Genomic DNA, 17435 nt, shown 5'->3' on the forward strand with positions numbered 1-17435 from the left:
CAGTCATGTAGAAAAATGTTCCGTTATTTTTGCTTTATTCGTATGCATTGTCTACTCATAAATTTTACTCAGTTTCATGGCAAATTTCGCTTGTTAACAATGGAGTGAGGAGAAAAGGAAAATCGCGTTGTAGTGATTGCACTACAAAAGTGTGCTAAAAGAGCGAGTGAGATTTACGAATTGCTGATGAGAAAATTCTCACTGTTGAAGAAGTTTTTAATAAGCAAAACGACAAAATCTATGTTAAGACTTCTAAAGGCGCAAATAATGTTGTTTCAAGGGTTCAGCGTGGCCACCATCCAGCCTCCGTAATGATTTGGTGGGGACCGTCTTGTAAAGACGTTACATCTCTTCATTTCTGCGAAAAAGGGGTTAAGCAGGGTGAAGATGTTGAGCAGTACACTCTGCAATGGAGGGCGTGGCATCTTCCAGCAAGATTCCGCTTCAGCCCATAAGGCAAAAACCAGCAGAGGCTAAAAAACAAAATTCCTGGGTTCATATCCGCAGAAGATTGGTCGGCTTTAAGTCCAGATCTGAATCCATTGGACTACAGTTTGTGGTTGGAATTGGAGAACATGGCCCATCGAAGGTCTCACTGAAATTTGGAAAGTCTCAAACAATCTTTGGTTCGAGCAGCGACGTCAATGTGCATGGAAATCGTGCGTGCTGCAATAGCTGAATGGCCTAGTCGTTTGAAGGCTGCATAAAAGCAAATGGTGACTATTTCGAGTGAAAATCAAAATTTTTGTTTTTAATATTTACATGATTCAATGAGACCAATTCATTAAAAAAAGTATTACAAAGTCATATCTATAACGGACTTAACTTGTAACAGAACTTATGACAGGACTAAGTATACCAAAATTGTTAAATCTAATAAATCTCAAAATTATAAATCTTTTTTCAAAATTTTTTCAGTTCGCTTACTATATTCAAGCCAATTTTTAGAAGTATGATTCAACTTGCAGTATTGGTCCAACTAAGACCACTTGTCATTGAATCATTCGTTTATGAAAAATGCGCCACAACGCGAGCCGAGAGATTGCCAGTTGTGGTATCGACTGGTTTGGCTAATTTTAAAGCTGCGTTCTTTTCGATATTTCCAATAGTGGATTGTCTACCTGGGCTCGACATATTCAATAGTGAATATGATAACTCGAATTTACCCGTTAACCTAGTTGGTGCATCTGTTATTACTAGCGAATTAAGCGACTTGAAACTGTGGCCTATAATTCATAAATCTGGCAGTAAATTTTAATCACTTTCATATGTTAAACTTAATTGCTTTTGTAATAGCGACAGTAAAAGACAGTTCAGCCATGTTTCCATCGTTCTGAAAATTGTATAATATTTATAACATCTGTGTTTATGCCTATTTTGTTTACTTAAGCTTTTGATAAACAGCACTGTACTTTACTTATGTGAACAAAGTTATAATACTCGAGCATATTGGCGGATTGGCATACAAATAATTGAAAAGCAATTGATTGCAGTCTTTTACAGCTCTACTTTATATGCTAATATGAGGCTGAGAACTAGCTTTTATGAGGACAAAGGATGAAGAGGATGCGAGAGGAGAAGAAACATTTATGGAAAAAACTGGGAATAAAGAAAATATTTGGAAGAATACGACAAAATGATAAGATAAATTTATTTGACGATTAAGACGAAAGAGCTGACTCAAAGGTTTGTATGGATAAAAGAAAAAAAATTGTTACGAAAAGAGTAGTTGGAGTTTTCTTTACTTTTGACTTTAATTGGTTGCTATTACATAAGTATTCTTTGTGGAAATTACCTCCTTTTGTGCTCTATAATTTAAGTTTATACTTGTATCTGGTATATGTGCTTTATAATTGAAGTTTTGGGCTAATTGAAACACTTAAGTAGATACTAAGCTTAAGTGTTTTTGCGTAAGTCTGCAAACTACATTTCAACCAAAGTGAGCTAGCTTACTAACAAATTAGGTTTGGGACGTATTTCGTGCGTATTTTTCTATGGAACGGTTTTATGATTATATGATTATTTTCGATTAAAATTGTGAGGGTTGTGGCTATTTAACTTTTTGTTTTACCCAAAACGTAACACTTTTTAGATTTAGCTGCTTAGGATAGCACTAAAGGGGATCTACGCAGCAGCGCATTTTCAGCTGAAAATACACACAATCAAAATAATAAATGTACTAGAGGAGATGCTTTAAACAACAGTTAGTTCACTAACTACCACTTGAACTAAAAAAAAGCACGAAATAATGGATAGACCAATGTGGGATGAGGTTCGCAACTGAATATATATAGAAATCAAATAAAGTATTCACGCTAAAAAACGAAGCGCAATGCAATAAATCAAAAGGTAAAAAGGTTAAAAAATTAAATAAATAAATACACTTTACTCACAAAATGCCAAAAAATCAAGTGTAGAAAAGTGCTTAAAAATACACCACATTTACATTGCAAGCATTTGCAGTACAAAAATCAAAAAGGAAAGAAAAAAACAAAAGCAAACAGAAAAATATTTGCGCTTTAATTGAGTAGAGTTGCACTTTTTTGGCTCTCAAACTCTATAGCTGGCATTTCGCGTTTTCATTTGCATTTGCGGGTGCACAAACAACATATGCATGAATTTATGGTATTATGCCACGGGCCTGACGGAGCGTATACGCAACTAAAAGCATACGAACGAACACTAGGCGCGCGTATGGCAGCGGCTTTGTGATTGCGTTACTGTATTTGCATTTATTGCGCCGGTCATGCTGCATCATTTCTGCGGGAAAATTAATGCATGAATTTTAAACGCTTTGCTATTTAAAAATTTTAAACTAATTTTTTTTTTGTTTCGTTGCAATTTCGAAAGTAATCTCTTAATTATTGAGACTGCAGAGGTTTTGTTTTCTTTTTGTATTTCAATGGTTTGAGGTTTGAATAGATTAACTAATTTGGAAAATGTTTTGCACTATATCACATGTACATATACGTATACTTGTATGTATACAAAAAACGAAAAAAAATGAATAAACTTGTGGTGGACTTTACTGAAATTCATTGTTGGAGCTGCGTTGGCTGTATGTGTGTATTTGTGTGTGGGCGCACGCAAAGGAATATCGATACATAAATAGTAAATAGTAGAGAAAAAAGATACAAATGAAAAATGATGAAAGAAAAAAGAGAAAGTAGATTTAGATTTCACGGTACAGTTGGATTTTGCTACAATATATTCCAATGATAAATATTTATGCAAAATTTCGTAGTAGCTCCTTCTTATTTTTTAGAAAAATTTTTTACTTAATATAAATGCAAAAAAATAATGAGCAATTCGACTAGGGATTTATGCAGAATAATACGCACAAAGGAGAATAAATGAATGAATGCATAAGTTCGTATATGTATGCACATGTGTGTAAACGACACACTAACACACGCTCGCGCACGCTATTGAATTGTCGCTTGAAGCCGGCAGGCGGGTAAGGAGTAGTGGTTTGTTGCTTTAAAAAAGGTGAACTATATATATTTGGGAGCGCTGACTACTACCTCGGCGTAAAGCAGCGACAACATGGGAATAATATTGGATGTGCGAGTAGTGAGAAGGATCGTGGAGCTATGTAAGTGCTTGGGTTCTTAGGATGCTGGGTCGTTCGATTTTCGGATGGATTGGTTGACTGCTCGGATTGGTACTCAGTTTCTCAAAGAAGCAGTTATTTACATGGTTATTATTGTTATAGTACATATACAATGTTATTTATTCATAGAGTATATAAGCTAGATTCTCAAGGAGGCACTTGCAGGAGCATACATATAAATATATGCATATATGTATGTATGTGTATACATAAGTGTGTATATTGATGATATGGTTATTGAAGGTAAGCAAATAGCAAACATATATGTACCTGGTGCAATGATGGGTTCGCCGATATTGACGTAAAATAGGACATCCTTCTCGTAGCTGCCTTCCTCAATGATTCCCAGCGGAATGAATTTCCTGCAAATTGTATGAAGAAAAAAAGGAGAGCGAAAAAGTTATATGAGTAAAAGGCACTATAATTGTTAAGGACAAAGTAAAGGGATGTGAGTGAATTGCTTAGATTGAAAAATCCCCAGAAAAAAAAGCGAAATTAAATATAAATATAATTTTTTTACTTCGCAAATTGGACAGCTTCACAAGAGCTTGTTAAATTTTTTTCTTGAATATTGAATTGCTTGTGTGAAAATAAATTTAGAATTTATAGCCTTATAAATTACGTCTCAACAACGAGGCTTGTCATACACATACACACAATTAGCTGCAAAAGAAAACCTTTATTGGTAGCTCTTGCAAATATCGTTTTTCGTTTTTTTTTGTCCTGGCGGTGAGGTTGGGTACAAAATGCCTTCACACTATATACTAACTATCCTGTATTGTAATTCCACTAAAAACATCCCTTGTCTTCTCTTGGATTTTTCCCTCAACCCCGGGACTACTTCCGCAGTGTTTCGAGGTAGAGTTCCAAGACGGCGCTCTAAGAGAGACACATTCACTTACTCACCCTTTGTCCAGGGTCACCTGTTTTGTAAAATATATGAGTAATGCTCTTCAGCATAAGTTTCCATTTCACGCCCATTTTTTATAATATCCTCAAAGAAATTATTTCTTCAGGTGTACATATGTATATACACCAATAGTTCGTTGCAGAGCTGTTCTCTCTCTGGGTTCCACCTCTCGCATTTGAAGAAGATGTTCTACGTATCATCGTATTCAGTATCTCTAGAAATGCAATTTGCTAGGTTTAGCTTTCCCATCCGCCACAAATACTTGCGAAAGGACCCGTGTCCGTCCAACAACTGTGTGAGGTAATAATTAACTTCACCGTGCTTTTTTTCTACCCACTTTTTAAAATCGGGTCCATCTACCGTACTGTTTAGATTTCCATTTTGCTTGCCAAAGTGTGAGCGTTTGAATTCTATGTCAGGGAAGGATGGTCCTGAAAATTCTGAGACTTTTGCCTCCCATCACCGTTTGAGCTCCTGTTCTAGAAGATGTGTAGTGTTGGTTCCGCTGGTAACAAACTGCTGCATCTGATTCTGTTCTGTATATAGAAGCCACTTTGAGAGCGGGTGCGTTGCACAGATTGTAAAGTGGTTTGCCGGTATTTCACCCTTAGCGAATCTGCCCATATTTTGCATCCATATAGAAGAGTCGAATGCGTCGTGGCCATTAAAAGTTTTCGCTCTGAGTTGGACCTCCAAGGTTTGCCATGCACTTACTTAAGGGGCCCCGGAGGTCTACGAAAACCTTAGGGTATTTTCAGGATTTTTTTACAATAACAAAAATGAAAAACGATATTTAAATTCTTTAGGCTTTTTATTTAACTTCTTTTACATACAAAAATAAAAAAAATTGTTTTTTTTTTTTTTAAATGGCGAGGAAGTTGACCCTCCCGAAAAATTGGACCTGGACGGAGTTGCCAATTTTGGTTTTTCTATTTATCTGAAACACAAAAACCTTAAAAAAATATTTATCAGTGTGACTGTAGCTATGTCCCATACTATATTAGAATAAAAAAAAAATTGACAAAATGGCGCGGTTTTGAATTTGATATTCTAAAAATCTGATTTTTTTCCCGTTTTTTAATACAACAATACGGAATAATTGAAATAATAATATATTTCTAGTTCGGGCGATAGCCATTGATGTTGTGAACAACATATTAACATATTTCCGACGATTCGGTTGAATAGTGATTTTTTCAAAACACCAGGCTTAAAAAAGTCGTTTCGAGATAAATTAGTTTAAATTTGAGGTTCAGACCGCGCGAGATAAGTTTAAGTGCGGGTCGTGGTTTAAAAAAAAAAACCAATTCGCGACTTTATTTTGCAACGGTATGTAATACAATTGATTTAATGAGTTCTTATAAATAACATTTATGGTAATCTTATGTCAAGGTCAACGAAATATTTCTTATTACTAATATTACATTTCTACATTTGCGTAAGTGTCGTTGCACTTCTTTCATTGCAAGCTAATTGGCATATCACTTTTGAAATGGAGTGGTGCAATGGCACTTATTTGGTTGGGTGTCGTGTCACGACGACCAGTCAACTTCAATTTTTGGAGTGGAATGGCCGGGTGACGTAACTCGCGGACCGCTCTCTACCTAGTTAATGGGCTGTAGAATAATGGGATTTTCCGCATGAAAATTTCACAGTATATTCCTAAAAGCCTATACATTCGATATATAAAAAAAAAACGATTTTTTTGAAATTGCTAGACCACCGGGTCCTCTTAACACGCCGCTTACTTTGGCAAATCTGTGGCAGCATGATTTTTTTGCTTCTAGTAAGTTAATCTTGCAAATACCTTTGCGGCGATTGCTTCCGACAGTTTTAAAATCTGACTTACTCGTTAAATGCGAAAAAAACGAAACAAAAATATTTCTGATTTTAAATTTTTAATCGTTAACACCATTTATCTTCTTCACATATATATATTGGAGGTTGAATTAGTTTTAAAGGTGACACACAGATGGCGCTATTTATCACTTTATCGCGTTGGGAATACTGAATATATATTCATGACAAAGCCTCATTCCTAGGCTTTGTTTATCAGTATCTGTCATTTCGCTGAAGTATAAACAACGCAGTGTTTTCGTGCTCCGAGTATGTCAACTTTCGTGCCGTCGAAACGCAATTTGCGGGAAGCTTTGCTTTTCTGCTTCAATTTGAAAAAAAATACAGCCCAAGCACGTGAATTGCTGCAGGAGGCCTACCCAGACCATACTCCGTCGATTTCAACATGTGAGTACTGGTTTCGACGATTCAAAAGTGGTGATTTTCACACCGAAGACAAGGAGCGTCTTGGCCAGCCCAAAAAGTTCGAGGACGCGGAATTGGGGGAATTGGTAAACGAGGACTCGTGCCAAACACAAGAAGAGCTTGCTGAATCATTGGGCGTTGATAAATCAACCGTTTGCAAGCGTCTAAAAGCGATGGGAGTGATCCAAAAGCAAAGACATTGGGTCCTGTACGAGTTGAAGCTGCGCGACGTCGAACGGCGACTTTTTACGTGCGAATTGCTGATCGAGCGACAAAATCGGAAGGGTTTTTTGCATCGGGTGGTGACTGGCGACGAAAAATGGATCCACTACGATAACCCAAAACGCAAAAAATCATGGGGTTTGCCCGGCCACGCATCAACGTCGACGGCCAAGCAGAATATTCACGGCAAGAAAATCATGCTCTGCATTTGGTGGGATCAGGTCGGCGTCGTATATTTTGAGCTGCTCCAACCGGGCGAAACAATCACGGGGGATCGTTACCGACTGCAATTGATGCGTTTAAGCCGGGCATTGAAAGAAAAACTACCGGAAACGGTAAAAAGGCACGATAAGGTTATTTTGAAACATGACAACGCTCGGCCGCATGTTGCTCAACCTGTCAAAAAATACCTCGGAACGCTTGGCTGGGAAGTGTTACCCCACCCGCCGTATAGTCCAGACATAGCTCCCTCCGATTATCATTTGTTCCGGCATATGAGTCTCGATTTGGCGGACCAGCGGTTCTCCTCGTACGAGGCTACCAAAATATGGGTTGAGTCATGGATAGCCAAGCAGCGGCCAGAATTTTGGAGAAACGGCATCCGGAAATTGTCCGAAAGATGGGCGAAAGTTGTAGCTAGCGATGGCCAATACTTCGAATAAAATATTTTGTACCGTTTTTTCACAATAAAGCCCCAAATCTTCGAAAAAAACCTTTAAAACTAATTCAACCTCCCATATATATATGTATAATGTAATATATATAATGTATATACACTAGGTTGTTCAATGAGAGGGCAAAAAGTAAGGTGAATTTGGTTGTAAAATGAAAAATCTTTATTTATTCTTGTAAATCAATTTCATCCCCTTCAAAATAATCCCATCTCGATGAAATACACTTATGCCAACGATTTTTCTAATCCCCGAAACATGCCAAATAGTCCATTTCCGGTATAGCCATCAGCACCTTCTTCGATTCAGCTTTTATCTCCTCAATCGACTCGAAACGCGTTCCCCGGAGTGGCCTCTTGAGTTTTGGGAATGGCCAGAAGTCACACGGAGCCAAATCAGGCGAATACGGTGGTCGCGGAACGATATGTGTGGAATTTTTGGCGAAATGATCACGAAGAACGAGTGCAGTGTGGGACGGTGCATTATCGTGATGCAAAAACCAAGAGTTGTTGGCCCATAATTCTGGTCTTTTTAGACGAATTGCTTCATGTAAACGACGCATAACGCTCGAATAATATTCCTTATTAACAGTTTGGCCAGGTGGAAGGAATTCATAGTGCACCACACCACGAAAATCGAAAAAAACTGTCATCATGATTTTTATTTTTGAACGACTTTGACGTGATCTTTTCGGTCTGGCCTCGTCTTTAGCACGATATTCGCTTGATTGGTCGGTTGTTTCAGGGTCGTAAGCATAAATCCAAGTCTCATCTCCCGTAATGATGCATTTGAGCTTGTCCTGATAGTCTGAAAGCATTGTTTCACACACATCAACGCGACGACTTTTTTCCAAGAAATTGAGAGTTTTCGGTACCAAACGAGATTTGACTTTTCGTAGGCCCAAATAGTCTTTCAAAATGGTTTTCACAGATCCTTCTGATATTCCGATCATATCAGTAAGGTCTTTAACAGTCAACCGACGATTTTTGAACACTAACTCCTTCACTTTATTGACGTGTTGGTCATCTGTTGACGTCGATGGTCGTCCGGAGTGCTCCAAGTCATCAACACGTTCTCGACCCTCTTTGAAGTCTTTTTACCACTTATGTACATTTTTCTGCGACATGGTCGAATCACCAAATGCCTTCTGCAATATGCTAAACGTTTCCGCAGCCGAAATTTTATTCCGCAAACAAAATTTGATGGCACTTCTCTGCTCAATCAAATCAGACATTGTAAAAATCGAAAAATGCACTTTTGGTCGTTTGGCAAACACAAGCGTAAATATATTACTGACAATGACATTCACATGAAAGTTGGCCCAGACGTTATTAACAGTGCTGCCAACTCATGAAAAAAATAACTAGAGCTAAATTTTAATCCCAAATTTAATTTAATCTCAAATAAATTCACCTTACTTTTTGCCCACAGGTAAATAGCTCGTAAACAGAGAATGAATTGACAAATTGTAATGAAACTTCACGTACGTCCAGATGGAGAGTAACCAACATAACAAAAACAAATTTTGGGCTAGTAGCAACGCTCTCTCTTATCGAACCACCAAATTTATGGAACAAACTATTTTGTGTTCATCAGTTTTAACTACTTTCCATTTGTTTTATTTTTTATAAAAATATATTTCATTCTATAGAAAATATTATATAAATCAAAATTTCGAGCTTTGTTCGAGATTTATAAATATTCGGTAAGTTTTCATCAAAACATGAAAATGTTTAATCAGATTAAAAAAAAAAATTTGGGTCGGAATTGCATAGCACATTAAATTTTAGTAAAATGTTGTGTATTTGTCATATGGAGAAAATAGGCAAAACCGCAGAAAAATTAATGAATAAAAATATCGAGCTATTTTAAACTTGCATTTCCTTTTATTATATTTTAATTGGCTACAAAACTGCGTACCCAATTTTTGTTTTAATTCTGATTAAATAGTTTGAAATTTTGATGAAAATTTTTCGAATTTTTATAAATATTATATAAAGTTTGAAGGTTTGATTTATATTAAATTTATGGCAAAATGAACTAAGTTTTTATAAAAAATCAATGAAAATTAAAAACACAAAGGAAAAGTGGTTTAAAATGTTGTGGTACTATAGAGGTTTTGCGCGGTATACTTACATACATACATATGTAGATACAAAATAATCACCAACTACAGAAATGACGCGATTTATGTCTTTTAATGCATCTAAATTGCTGGCTTTTTTTTATGCCAGCAGAGTAATATTTCACGTCCGGCAATTGTATTTTTTATGTGTTTTTGGAATTGCCAACAAAAAATTAGTCATAAATTAGTTGGATAAATGCACATTTTGTTGAATGAAATCGTAAGATTTAAAAATGCGCAAGTTTCTCTGAAATATTTAAGAACTGTGCTGCGCAAATCAATAAAACCCAGTGACACATAGATATTATTACCAAGCGCATAAACGTTTACACAAACACAAGTTTATATACACGTGTGTGCATGTGTATATGGCTTTGAGCAAAGCTATTTCAAAATAATGCATTATCTAGGAACAGCCCGCAAGTAAGCATTTAGACTTCAAGCAGGCGCTTATAGTAAACACATGCACGTGTTTAAAAATATACATCTACAACAAATATTTTCGTGTATGTGTGTTGTGTGGTGTTGGTGGGCGATTTAGTGTTTCATGGACTGCTACGAGTATTTGCGTTCATGAGAACGCTGTCAGACACATTTGCACACCTGCAGTCACACGTCAACATCAAAATACTGCGACAAGCGAATGTGAGGCGCCCAAAGCATTCCAAGTGTTACTCGGCTTATTATTGCAAGATGCCGTATGCTGCCTGTGGGCATACCCAGTAAACACTTGTGTGGTGACAAGTAGAGCAGTGCCGCGTTAATGCTCTGATATATAAATAGTTTTTTTGATACCCTTTGAAAATGCTTCTAAAAATATCCAATGTAATTTTAAACTAAAGCGCTTCCTCTTCTCGAAATAATATTTCCTTTATTCGTTCCAGCGCCAGGGCTGTCATATTTTCACGTTCTATTCTCATTATATTCATAAGGTTGGGTGTTCTTTTCTCAAAGTGTTGCACTCTAACAGGGCAAAAGTGCAAACCTACGCACTGCGGAATGATAGTCACGCACCAGCCCATTTGGCTACGGCGGTTGCTATAATCTTCTGCCGTGACCGTATTATTTTCTACCCTTTGCAAAATGTGAGAGTTAACGTTGCCCATTTTATTTTATATTAGTTTACCTGTAATATGAAATTCGTCAAAAACTTTAATTGATACAAAAAAACTGAGGTATTTTTTAATGGAATTTTATTATTAAACGCTATAAAATAATAATAAAAATTGTCGTATGGCTCTTTAAAATATTCTCCTTGGAAGTCAATACACTGCTGCATTCGCTTGAACCAATTTTCAAAGCACCCTGGCCACTCAGAAGTGAATACCTCCAAACCGAGCTGCCTAAAGGTTTCAACAGTTTCTTCAAATGTTGGAAAATGTTGACTTCGAGTTTTATTTTTGATGCTCGGGAACCAAAAGAAATCATTAGATGCCAAATCATGGCTTTAAGGTGGATGACCCATAAATTAAATTTTGAGTACTCAGAAACTTTCTTGTGGGAGCCGATACGTGAACGCTCGCATTGCCGTTTCCACGACAGTCGGTTCTATGTCACCGGAATGACCAGGATTTATATCCGGCCAAGAACTAATAATTCTGTAGCATTCTCCGTACATATATGAGGAATGTTTAACCTGCTACAACCACAACAACAACAACAACAATAAGTTCGCATTGTCTTAGTGGAGGATGATTCGCCTTGGGCGGTTGGTTTTCCTAAATTTTCCGATAAGTTCTGGCAAACAAATGTTGTGAGCCACTCGGAATTGACTGTTTTAAGTTTCCCTAGTGGCACAGTTGTGTCATGACCAGAGTATGTGAAAAACAGGCAATCATTTGCTTTTAGGTGCTTCTTCCGCGAACAAATTTTTTTTGGATTAAGTTCGTCTTGGAATACAAATACTACCGATTGCTGTTTTGTTTTCCACTCATACGCAAAGATCCAAGATTGTCACCTGTTATGATATCATAGATGTGTTTTGAACCACCGCGACTGAAATTCTTCAATATTTCTTTACATCGGCCGCCGTAGCTGAATGGATTGATGCGCGACTACCATTCAGAATTCAGACAGAACGTAGGCTCGAATCTCTGTGAAACACCAAAATTAAGAAAAAGTTTTTTCTATTAGCGGTTGCCCCTCGGCAATACAAACTTCCCAGTGTATTTCTGCCATGAAAAGGCTCCTCATAAAAAATATCTGCCGTTTGGAGTCGGCTGGAAACTGCAGGCCCCTCCATTTGTGGAACAACATCAAGACGGACATCACAAAAAATGAGGAGAGGCTCGGACAAACACCCAGAAAGGGTGTACACGCCAATATATATATATATATATATACATATATATGTATATATATATATATATATATGTATATATATATAATATATATATGTAAAAATGAAACAATGAGTAATTGTTAAATTTGTATTTCGGTAAAAAATGAAGAATAAAACTTATAGTTTACAGCGTTTGTATTGTCAAAACTGAACGTCGTTGCTTTACGGCGGCTTCACAATAACTGCTCGCTTGTTCACTGCTGACTTCTGCTCCTCGCAGGGTTGCCATTTGTCACATTCGGTCATCCTGTTCGTCATCTGTCCCAGATGACCCGTCGTTCTCAGCTGCATAATGCGCCCAAAGCTTCATATTGTCGACGCTGGTAGAAGTAAGGTGCGGCCCAGCGAAATCGGCTGCTTTTTCAACCTCGTACCGCCCATTACCTTTATCTTTGACCACGCTATAAGGCCCGATGAACTTGTTCCCCAACTTTTTATCTGAAAACTGTGTTACTTTTATCGCCACCAAATCCGCCTTTTGATATCCCTGACTACTTTTACGCCTCCTGTCGAAATTTCGTTTATACACTTCTTGGGCGGCTTGGATATTGATTCGAGCCTCTTCTCTTAGTTTGTTGCGATCCCCTTGGAATGCGACCAACATTTCATCTTGGAGCAACTTAATTACATCGGCAGACATTTCGTTTCTCATTTTTACACCAAACATAATTTCGTACGGTGTAAATTTTGTTGTTGTATGAACATGTGCGTTAATCGCTTTTTGCACCATCGCTGTATAATTATACCATTTGGCTGAATTATTAGCTGACAATTTTGCCAACACAGAAAGTATAACCCTATTGACGCGTTCAATTTGTCCGTTGCCTCTCGGGACACCCGTTGTTATTGCAATATGCTCAATTTTATTTTCCTTGCAGAAATCTTTAAATAAATTTGATAAAAAAGCTGATCCTCTGTCGCTCACAATTCGTTGCGGATTCCCAAATGTTGTAGTCCATGTTTTTAAATGCTTTACTGCTTCCTCTGCGTCCGTTGACCTGGTCGGAAATATCCAAACAAATTTCGAAAATCCATCAACAATCGCAAAAATATACTTATAATTCTTCGCCGTAGGATCTAAAATTCCCAAATGGTCTATATGGATAGTAGACAGTGGAGAGTCACCCTTGTCAATACAATGCAGGAAGTCCTCTTGCTTTCCCAACTTTCGATTATGTACTATGCACTCAATACAATTCGAAATATGCTGCGCTACCTTTTTTTCGAGATGCGGTATAAAATAATCTTGTTGAATTACGTGAATCGTTTTTTGTGTGCCGAAATGGCCGAAGTTATGAACATTTCTTATAATTTCCTTTTCCATACTTCGTGGTACAACGAGCAGTTCTAGGCCCTTTAATTGTGTAAATAAAACTCCGTTTTTCAAAACATAGTCAGCGTAAGGTTTCTGTTCGAGAACTGCAGTTACTGCCTTCAGATGTTCATCATTTTGCTGCGCTTTACGAATTTTTGCTTTTATGTGTGACTCGATTACCATAACCGGATAGCGGCTTAAGGTATCTACGTGTTTCATTCTATCTGCTGAACGATGCTCAATATTAAAATCAAAATCTTGTAAGTACATGAGCCACTGAACTACTTCACGTGGCACATCTTTTTTGGCAGCTGTCTGCTTAAACGCTGCGCAATCTGTTATTAAGTCGAACCGTATACCCATCAAATAATGACGAAGACGTTTCGTCGCTAGATATGCTGCCTTCACTTCCAGAAAGTAACTGTGAAGTTTTTCTTCTTGTGGTGACGTCTTTCGGCTCCAGTAAAACACCGGATGCCACTTGCTCTCATGCTGCTGCACCAATGTTGCCCCAAAGCCATGCTTTGATGCATCGACATGAAGTTGAGTTTTTCCGTTTTGTTTGAAAATCTTTAAAACGGGGTCTTGAGTAAGTGCTGCCTTCAACTTCTGTACTGCTTGCTGTTCTGTGACACCCATTACAAATGCTGCATCTTTTTTCAATAACTGCGTTAGTGGCCTAGCTTTAGTTGCATAATTTTGGATAAACTTTCTAAAATATCCAGTTAATCCTAAAAACGCTTGAACTCCTCTAATATTTTTCGGCATAGGAAAATTTTTAACAGCTTTTATTTTATCTTTACCAGGCCATATGTTGCCATTCTGAATTTCGTGCCCCAAGAAGCTTATTTTATGTCTTAAGAACTTACACTTAGCCCATTTAATTTGCAAGCCGTAAGGTTCTGCTGTTTGCAACACTTTTCGCACATTTGTAAGGCATTCATCGCTTGTTTGACCAAAAACTACTATGTCGTCTACATACATTTCCATTATTCCCTCGTTTATAAGCTGCTGAAAAATATACATAACGTACCGAACGAACACCGCAGGTGAGTTGCAGAAACCAAATGGTGCCCTAGTAAATTCATATAAACCCTCTTTCGTAACGAATGCCGTGAACTTTTGGCTACTTTCTTCGATAGGGACGTGGAAAAAACCATTTTTCAGGTCCATCACTGAAAAAAATCTAGCTGACTGCATTTTCTCTAAAACCTCGTCAATAATCGGTACAGGGAATCGGTCTTTTAAAACATTGGCATTCAGTTTCCTATAATCTATGCAAACACGATAACTGCCATCTTTCTTTTTTGCTAGAACGACTTTGCTAGCTATATTTGCAGTGGATTCACGCACTATACCCTTTTCTAACCATTCCTCAATTTGCTTTTTAACAACGCCACGCTCTGCTCCTGACATTCGAGTTGGACTCTCATTAAAGTTTAGTAGATTTCCCTTTGTTACAATTCTTAATTGAATAGGGTGTACAGCAGGGTTAGCAACCGGTTTATAATTATTGATTAATTTCATTACAACTTCTCTGTACTGTGGTGCAACGTCAATTTCGTGCCCCGATTCTACAACATTGTATACACACTGAAATGTCCCATCGTGCTTCTGATCAATTTTTCCAGAAAAAAAATACCCATCGGAATTAAATTCCAATTGGAATTGCTGAATGAAATCGTAGCCCACAATCACCTCGCAACTTATATTGCTGTCAGCTATAACAAGGAATGTATGATCGGATTTTATCTTATCCACCAAAACTTCTGCTTTGAGTGCACCTTTAACCGTAGTTGTTACATTTCCCAAACCATACAATTTCGCCGAACTTTTACTCAATTCCAAATTGCTAAAATGTTTCTCATACACAGTTTGCTGCATCAGCGATACATCTGCGCCAGTATCAATCAGACATGAAAAATATTTGTTGTTGATCTGCATTCTCTTGTTTCTCTTGTCATTCGTTATTATGCTTACTGTCCTCTTCCCGTTCGATTTGTCACAATTTTTTGCAATGTGCCCACTACCATTGCACTTGAAACATTTTGTCTCTGCTTCGCATTGTGACCGTATGTGTGAAGTTGACCCGCAGTTGAAACAATGTTGTTTCGAAACTCCACGCAGTTCGCTGCCGCCGTCTCTGCCCTTCTGCGCTGGCTTCGCGTAGTTTTGCTTTTGCTCTACCAGGTTGTTGATTTGATTGCCGCTCATCTGCTGTATAACTTCGAAACGATCTCGCAGCTCTTTAAAAGTTTTGGCGCTATATAAAGGGTATTTCAAGTCGTCACGTACCTTTAGACCATCCACGATATATCGAATGACTGATTCATCTTCCACCGTTCCTAGCGCTGCTAGCTTCCTCATTTGAAGTACGTACTCGTGAAAATTCTCTTCATTTCTCTTTTTCCGTTGTATCAACTTCTGATGAACGTCGGCACTGCTAAGTATCACGTCAAACTCTTCGACTAGTGCTTCACATAAAGCTTCATAGTTTGAGACGCTGACTGTTTCGAGGAATAATTTGGCTGTTCCTCTCATCTTATTTCTTGCATTCACATACTTCTGTTTTTCCGTTAAATCGTACGCAGACGCATTTTCGTTGAAATTCTCCAGCCACGTTCTGATTGGAACTGTTATACCGTCATAATCTGGTATAATTTATGCAAATTGTTCGACTGTTACGCTCCTACTGGCTTCTAGAATTCTTAACATTTCGAGAAATTCAACTGAATTCGCCGAATTACTGCATACACTTGATGTTGACTGCATATTGTTCACGTTAAAATCTTCAGACTCTATCAACTTTAATCCAATTTTCTCAACTTCCACTGAAATTTTTGCTGCTGACTTTAGCTTCGAATCGTCTTCTTCCCCTTCTTCTTGACTCTTTTTTGTTGCTTGCGACTTCCCACTTTTTTCAACTTCCAACTGAACTTCTACCGGTTTCGGTTCTACTTTTTTCTCTTCGACTTCTAACTGAACTTCTGTTGCTGCTTTACACTTCTTTTTGCTTGATCTACATATAGGCATTCTCGAACATTCTCCTGCTTCGACTTTTTCACAGTATTTTGTTCAGAGGTTGAGCCCCCATGTAAAAATGAAACAATGAGTAATTGTTAAATTTGTATTTCGGTAAAAAATGAAGAATAAAACTTATAGTTTACAGCGTTTGTATTGTCAAAACTGAACGTCGTTGCTTTACGGCGGCTTCACAATAACTGCTTGCTTGTTCACTGCTGACTTCTGCTCCTCGCAGGGTTGCCATTTGTCACATATATATATAGTATATATATAAATGTATAATCGACTCGAGTCTTGTTTTTTGGGCAATTGTCTAATTATACCGCATCCAACGAAAACAAATCTTCTTGACGGTCAAATCTTCATGCAATATTGAATGTATGCGGATCCTATTATTGATATATTTCATGACGATCTTGCGTTATCAATTGATGATGTAGATTGTTTCTGACACAACAAACGTTTTTGGACGCCCTTCACGAAATTCATTCTGAGAGGAACGACGGCCAGGTTGGGACTCGTTGTGTCAAGCTCGTTCGCTAAAAGTCGAAGTAAATTTATCAATGCACTTCTATCTCGATAAACCACGTCGGAAATCGTAATAAATCATCGCAGGCACATTTTGTGACTAACTAAAAAAGGAACAAATAAAATATAAAACATTCTAAGTTCAATAAAATGTAATATTACAGTTCATCAAACGTAGTGTTGCGCAGGCGCAAAATATACAAGTTAACTTTCGTATTCAAAATATAATTTGTGGAAGGAATGAATTCTTATTGTTCTTTTCTCATATGAAATATGCAATATTTTCGGAACGTAGCCGCGTGATGAGAGTATGTCACTATGCCTTGGCGGAAATATTCTGATATCTCGTTCTGAGGTGTCCGGCAATTGCATTATAGACAAGCAAAGTCAAAACAAAAATTTCCATCACTCAAAATTTTTTTTT

General features: G+C 37.4%; 2 protein-coding genes across 4 annotated transcripts in view; both read right to left on the reverse strand.

Annotated features, from left to right (window-relative positions):
- LOC128855181 (sodium/calcium exchanger 1-like) overlaps positions 1 to 17435 on the reverse strand; it is a 125691-nt gene that overhangs the window by 26777 nt on the left and 81479 nt on the right. Inside the window, exon 2 of one of the 3 annotated variants that reach the window (XM_054089885.1) lies at positions 3884 to 3975. The gene's annotated coding sequence lies outside the window, so the exon portion shown is untranslated. Of the gene's footprint in view, positions 1 to 3883; positions 3976 to 17435 lie in introns of those variants that run through there. The other 2 variants (XM_054089884.1, XM_054089881.1) reach the window with 2 other exon arrangements.
- Positions 12377 to 16492, reverse strand: LOC128871930 (uncharacterized). The gene is made up of 4 exons (XM_054114117.1): positions 16153 to 16492; positions 14329 to 16110; positions 13471 to 14142; positions 12377 to 12909 (listed from the first exon to the last, which is right to left on the reverse strand). The coding sequence occupies exons 1-4, from the start codon at positions 16490 to 16492 to the stop codon at positions 12377 to 12379; spliced, it is 3327 nt and encodes a 1108-aa protein (XP_053970092.1).

Source organism: Anastrepha ludens, chromosome 2 (assembly GCF_028408465.1).
Source record: "Anastrepha ludens isolate Willacy chromosome 2, idAnaLude1.1, whole genome shotgun sequence".
Lineage (NCBI taxonomy): Eukaryota > Metazoa > Arthropoda > Insecta > Diptera > Tephritidae > Anastrepha > Anastrepha ludens.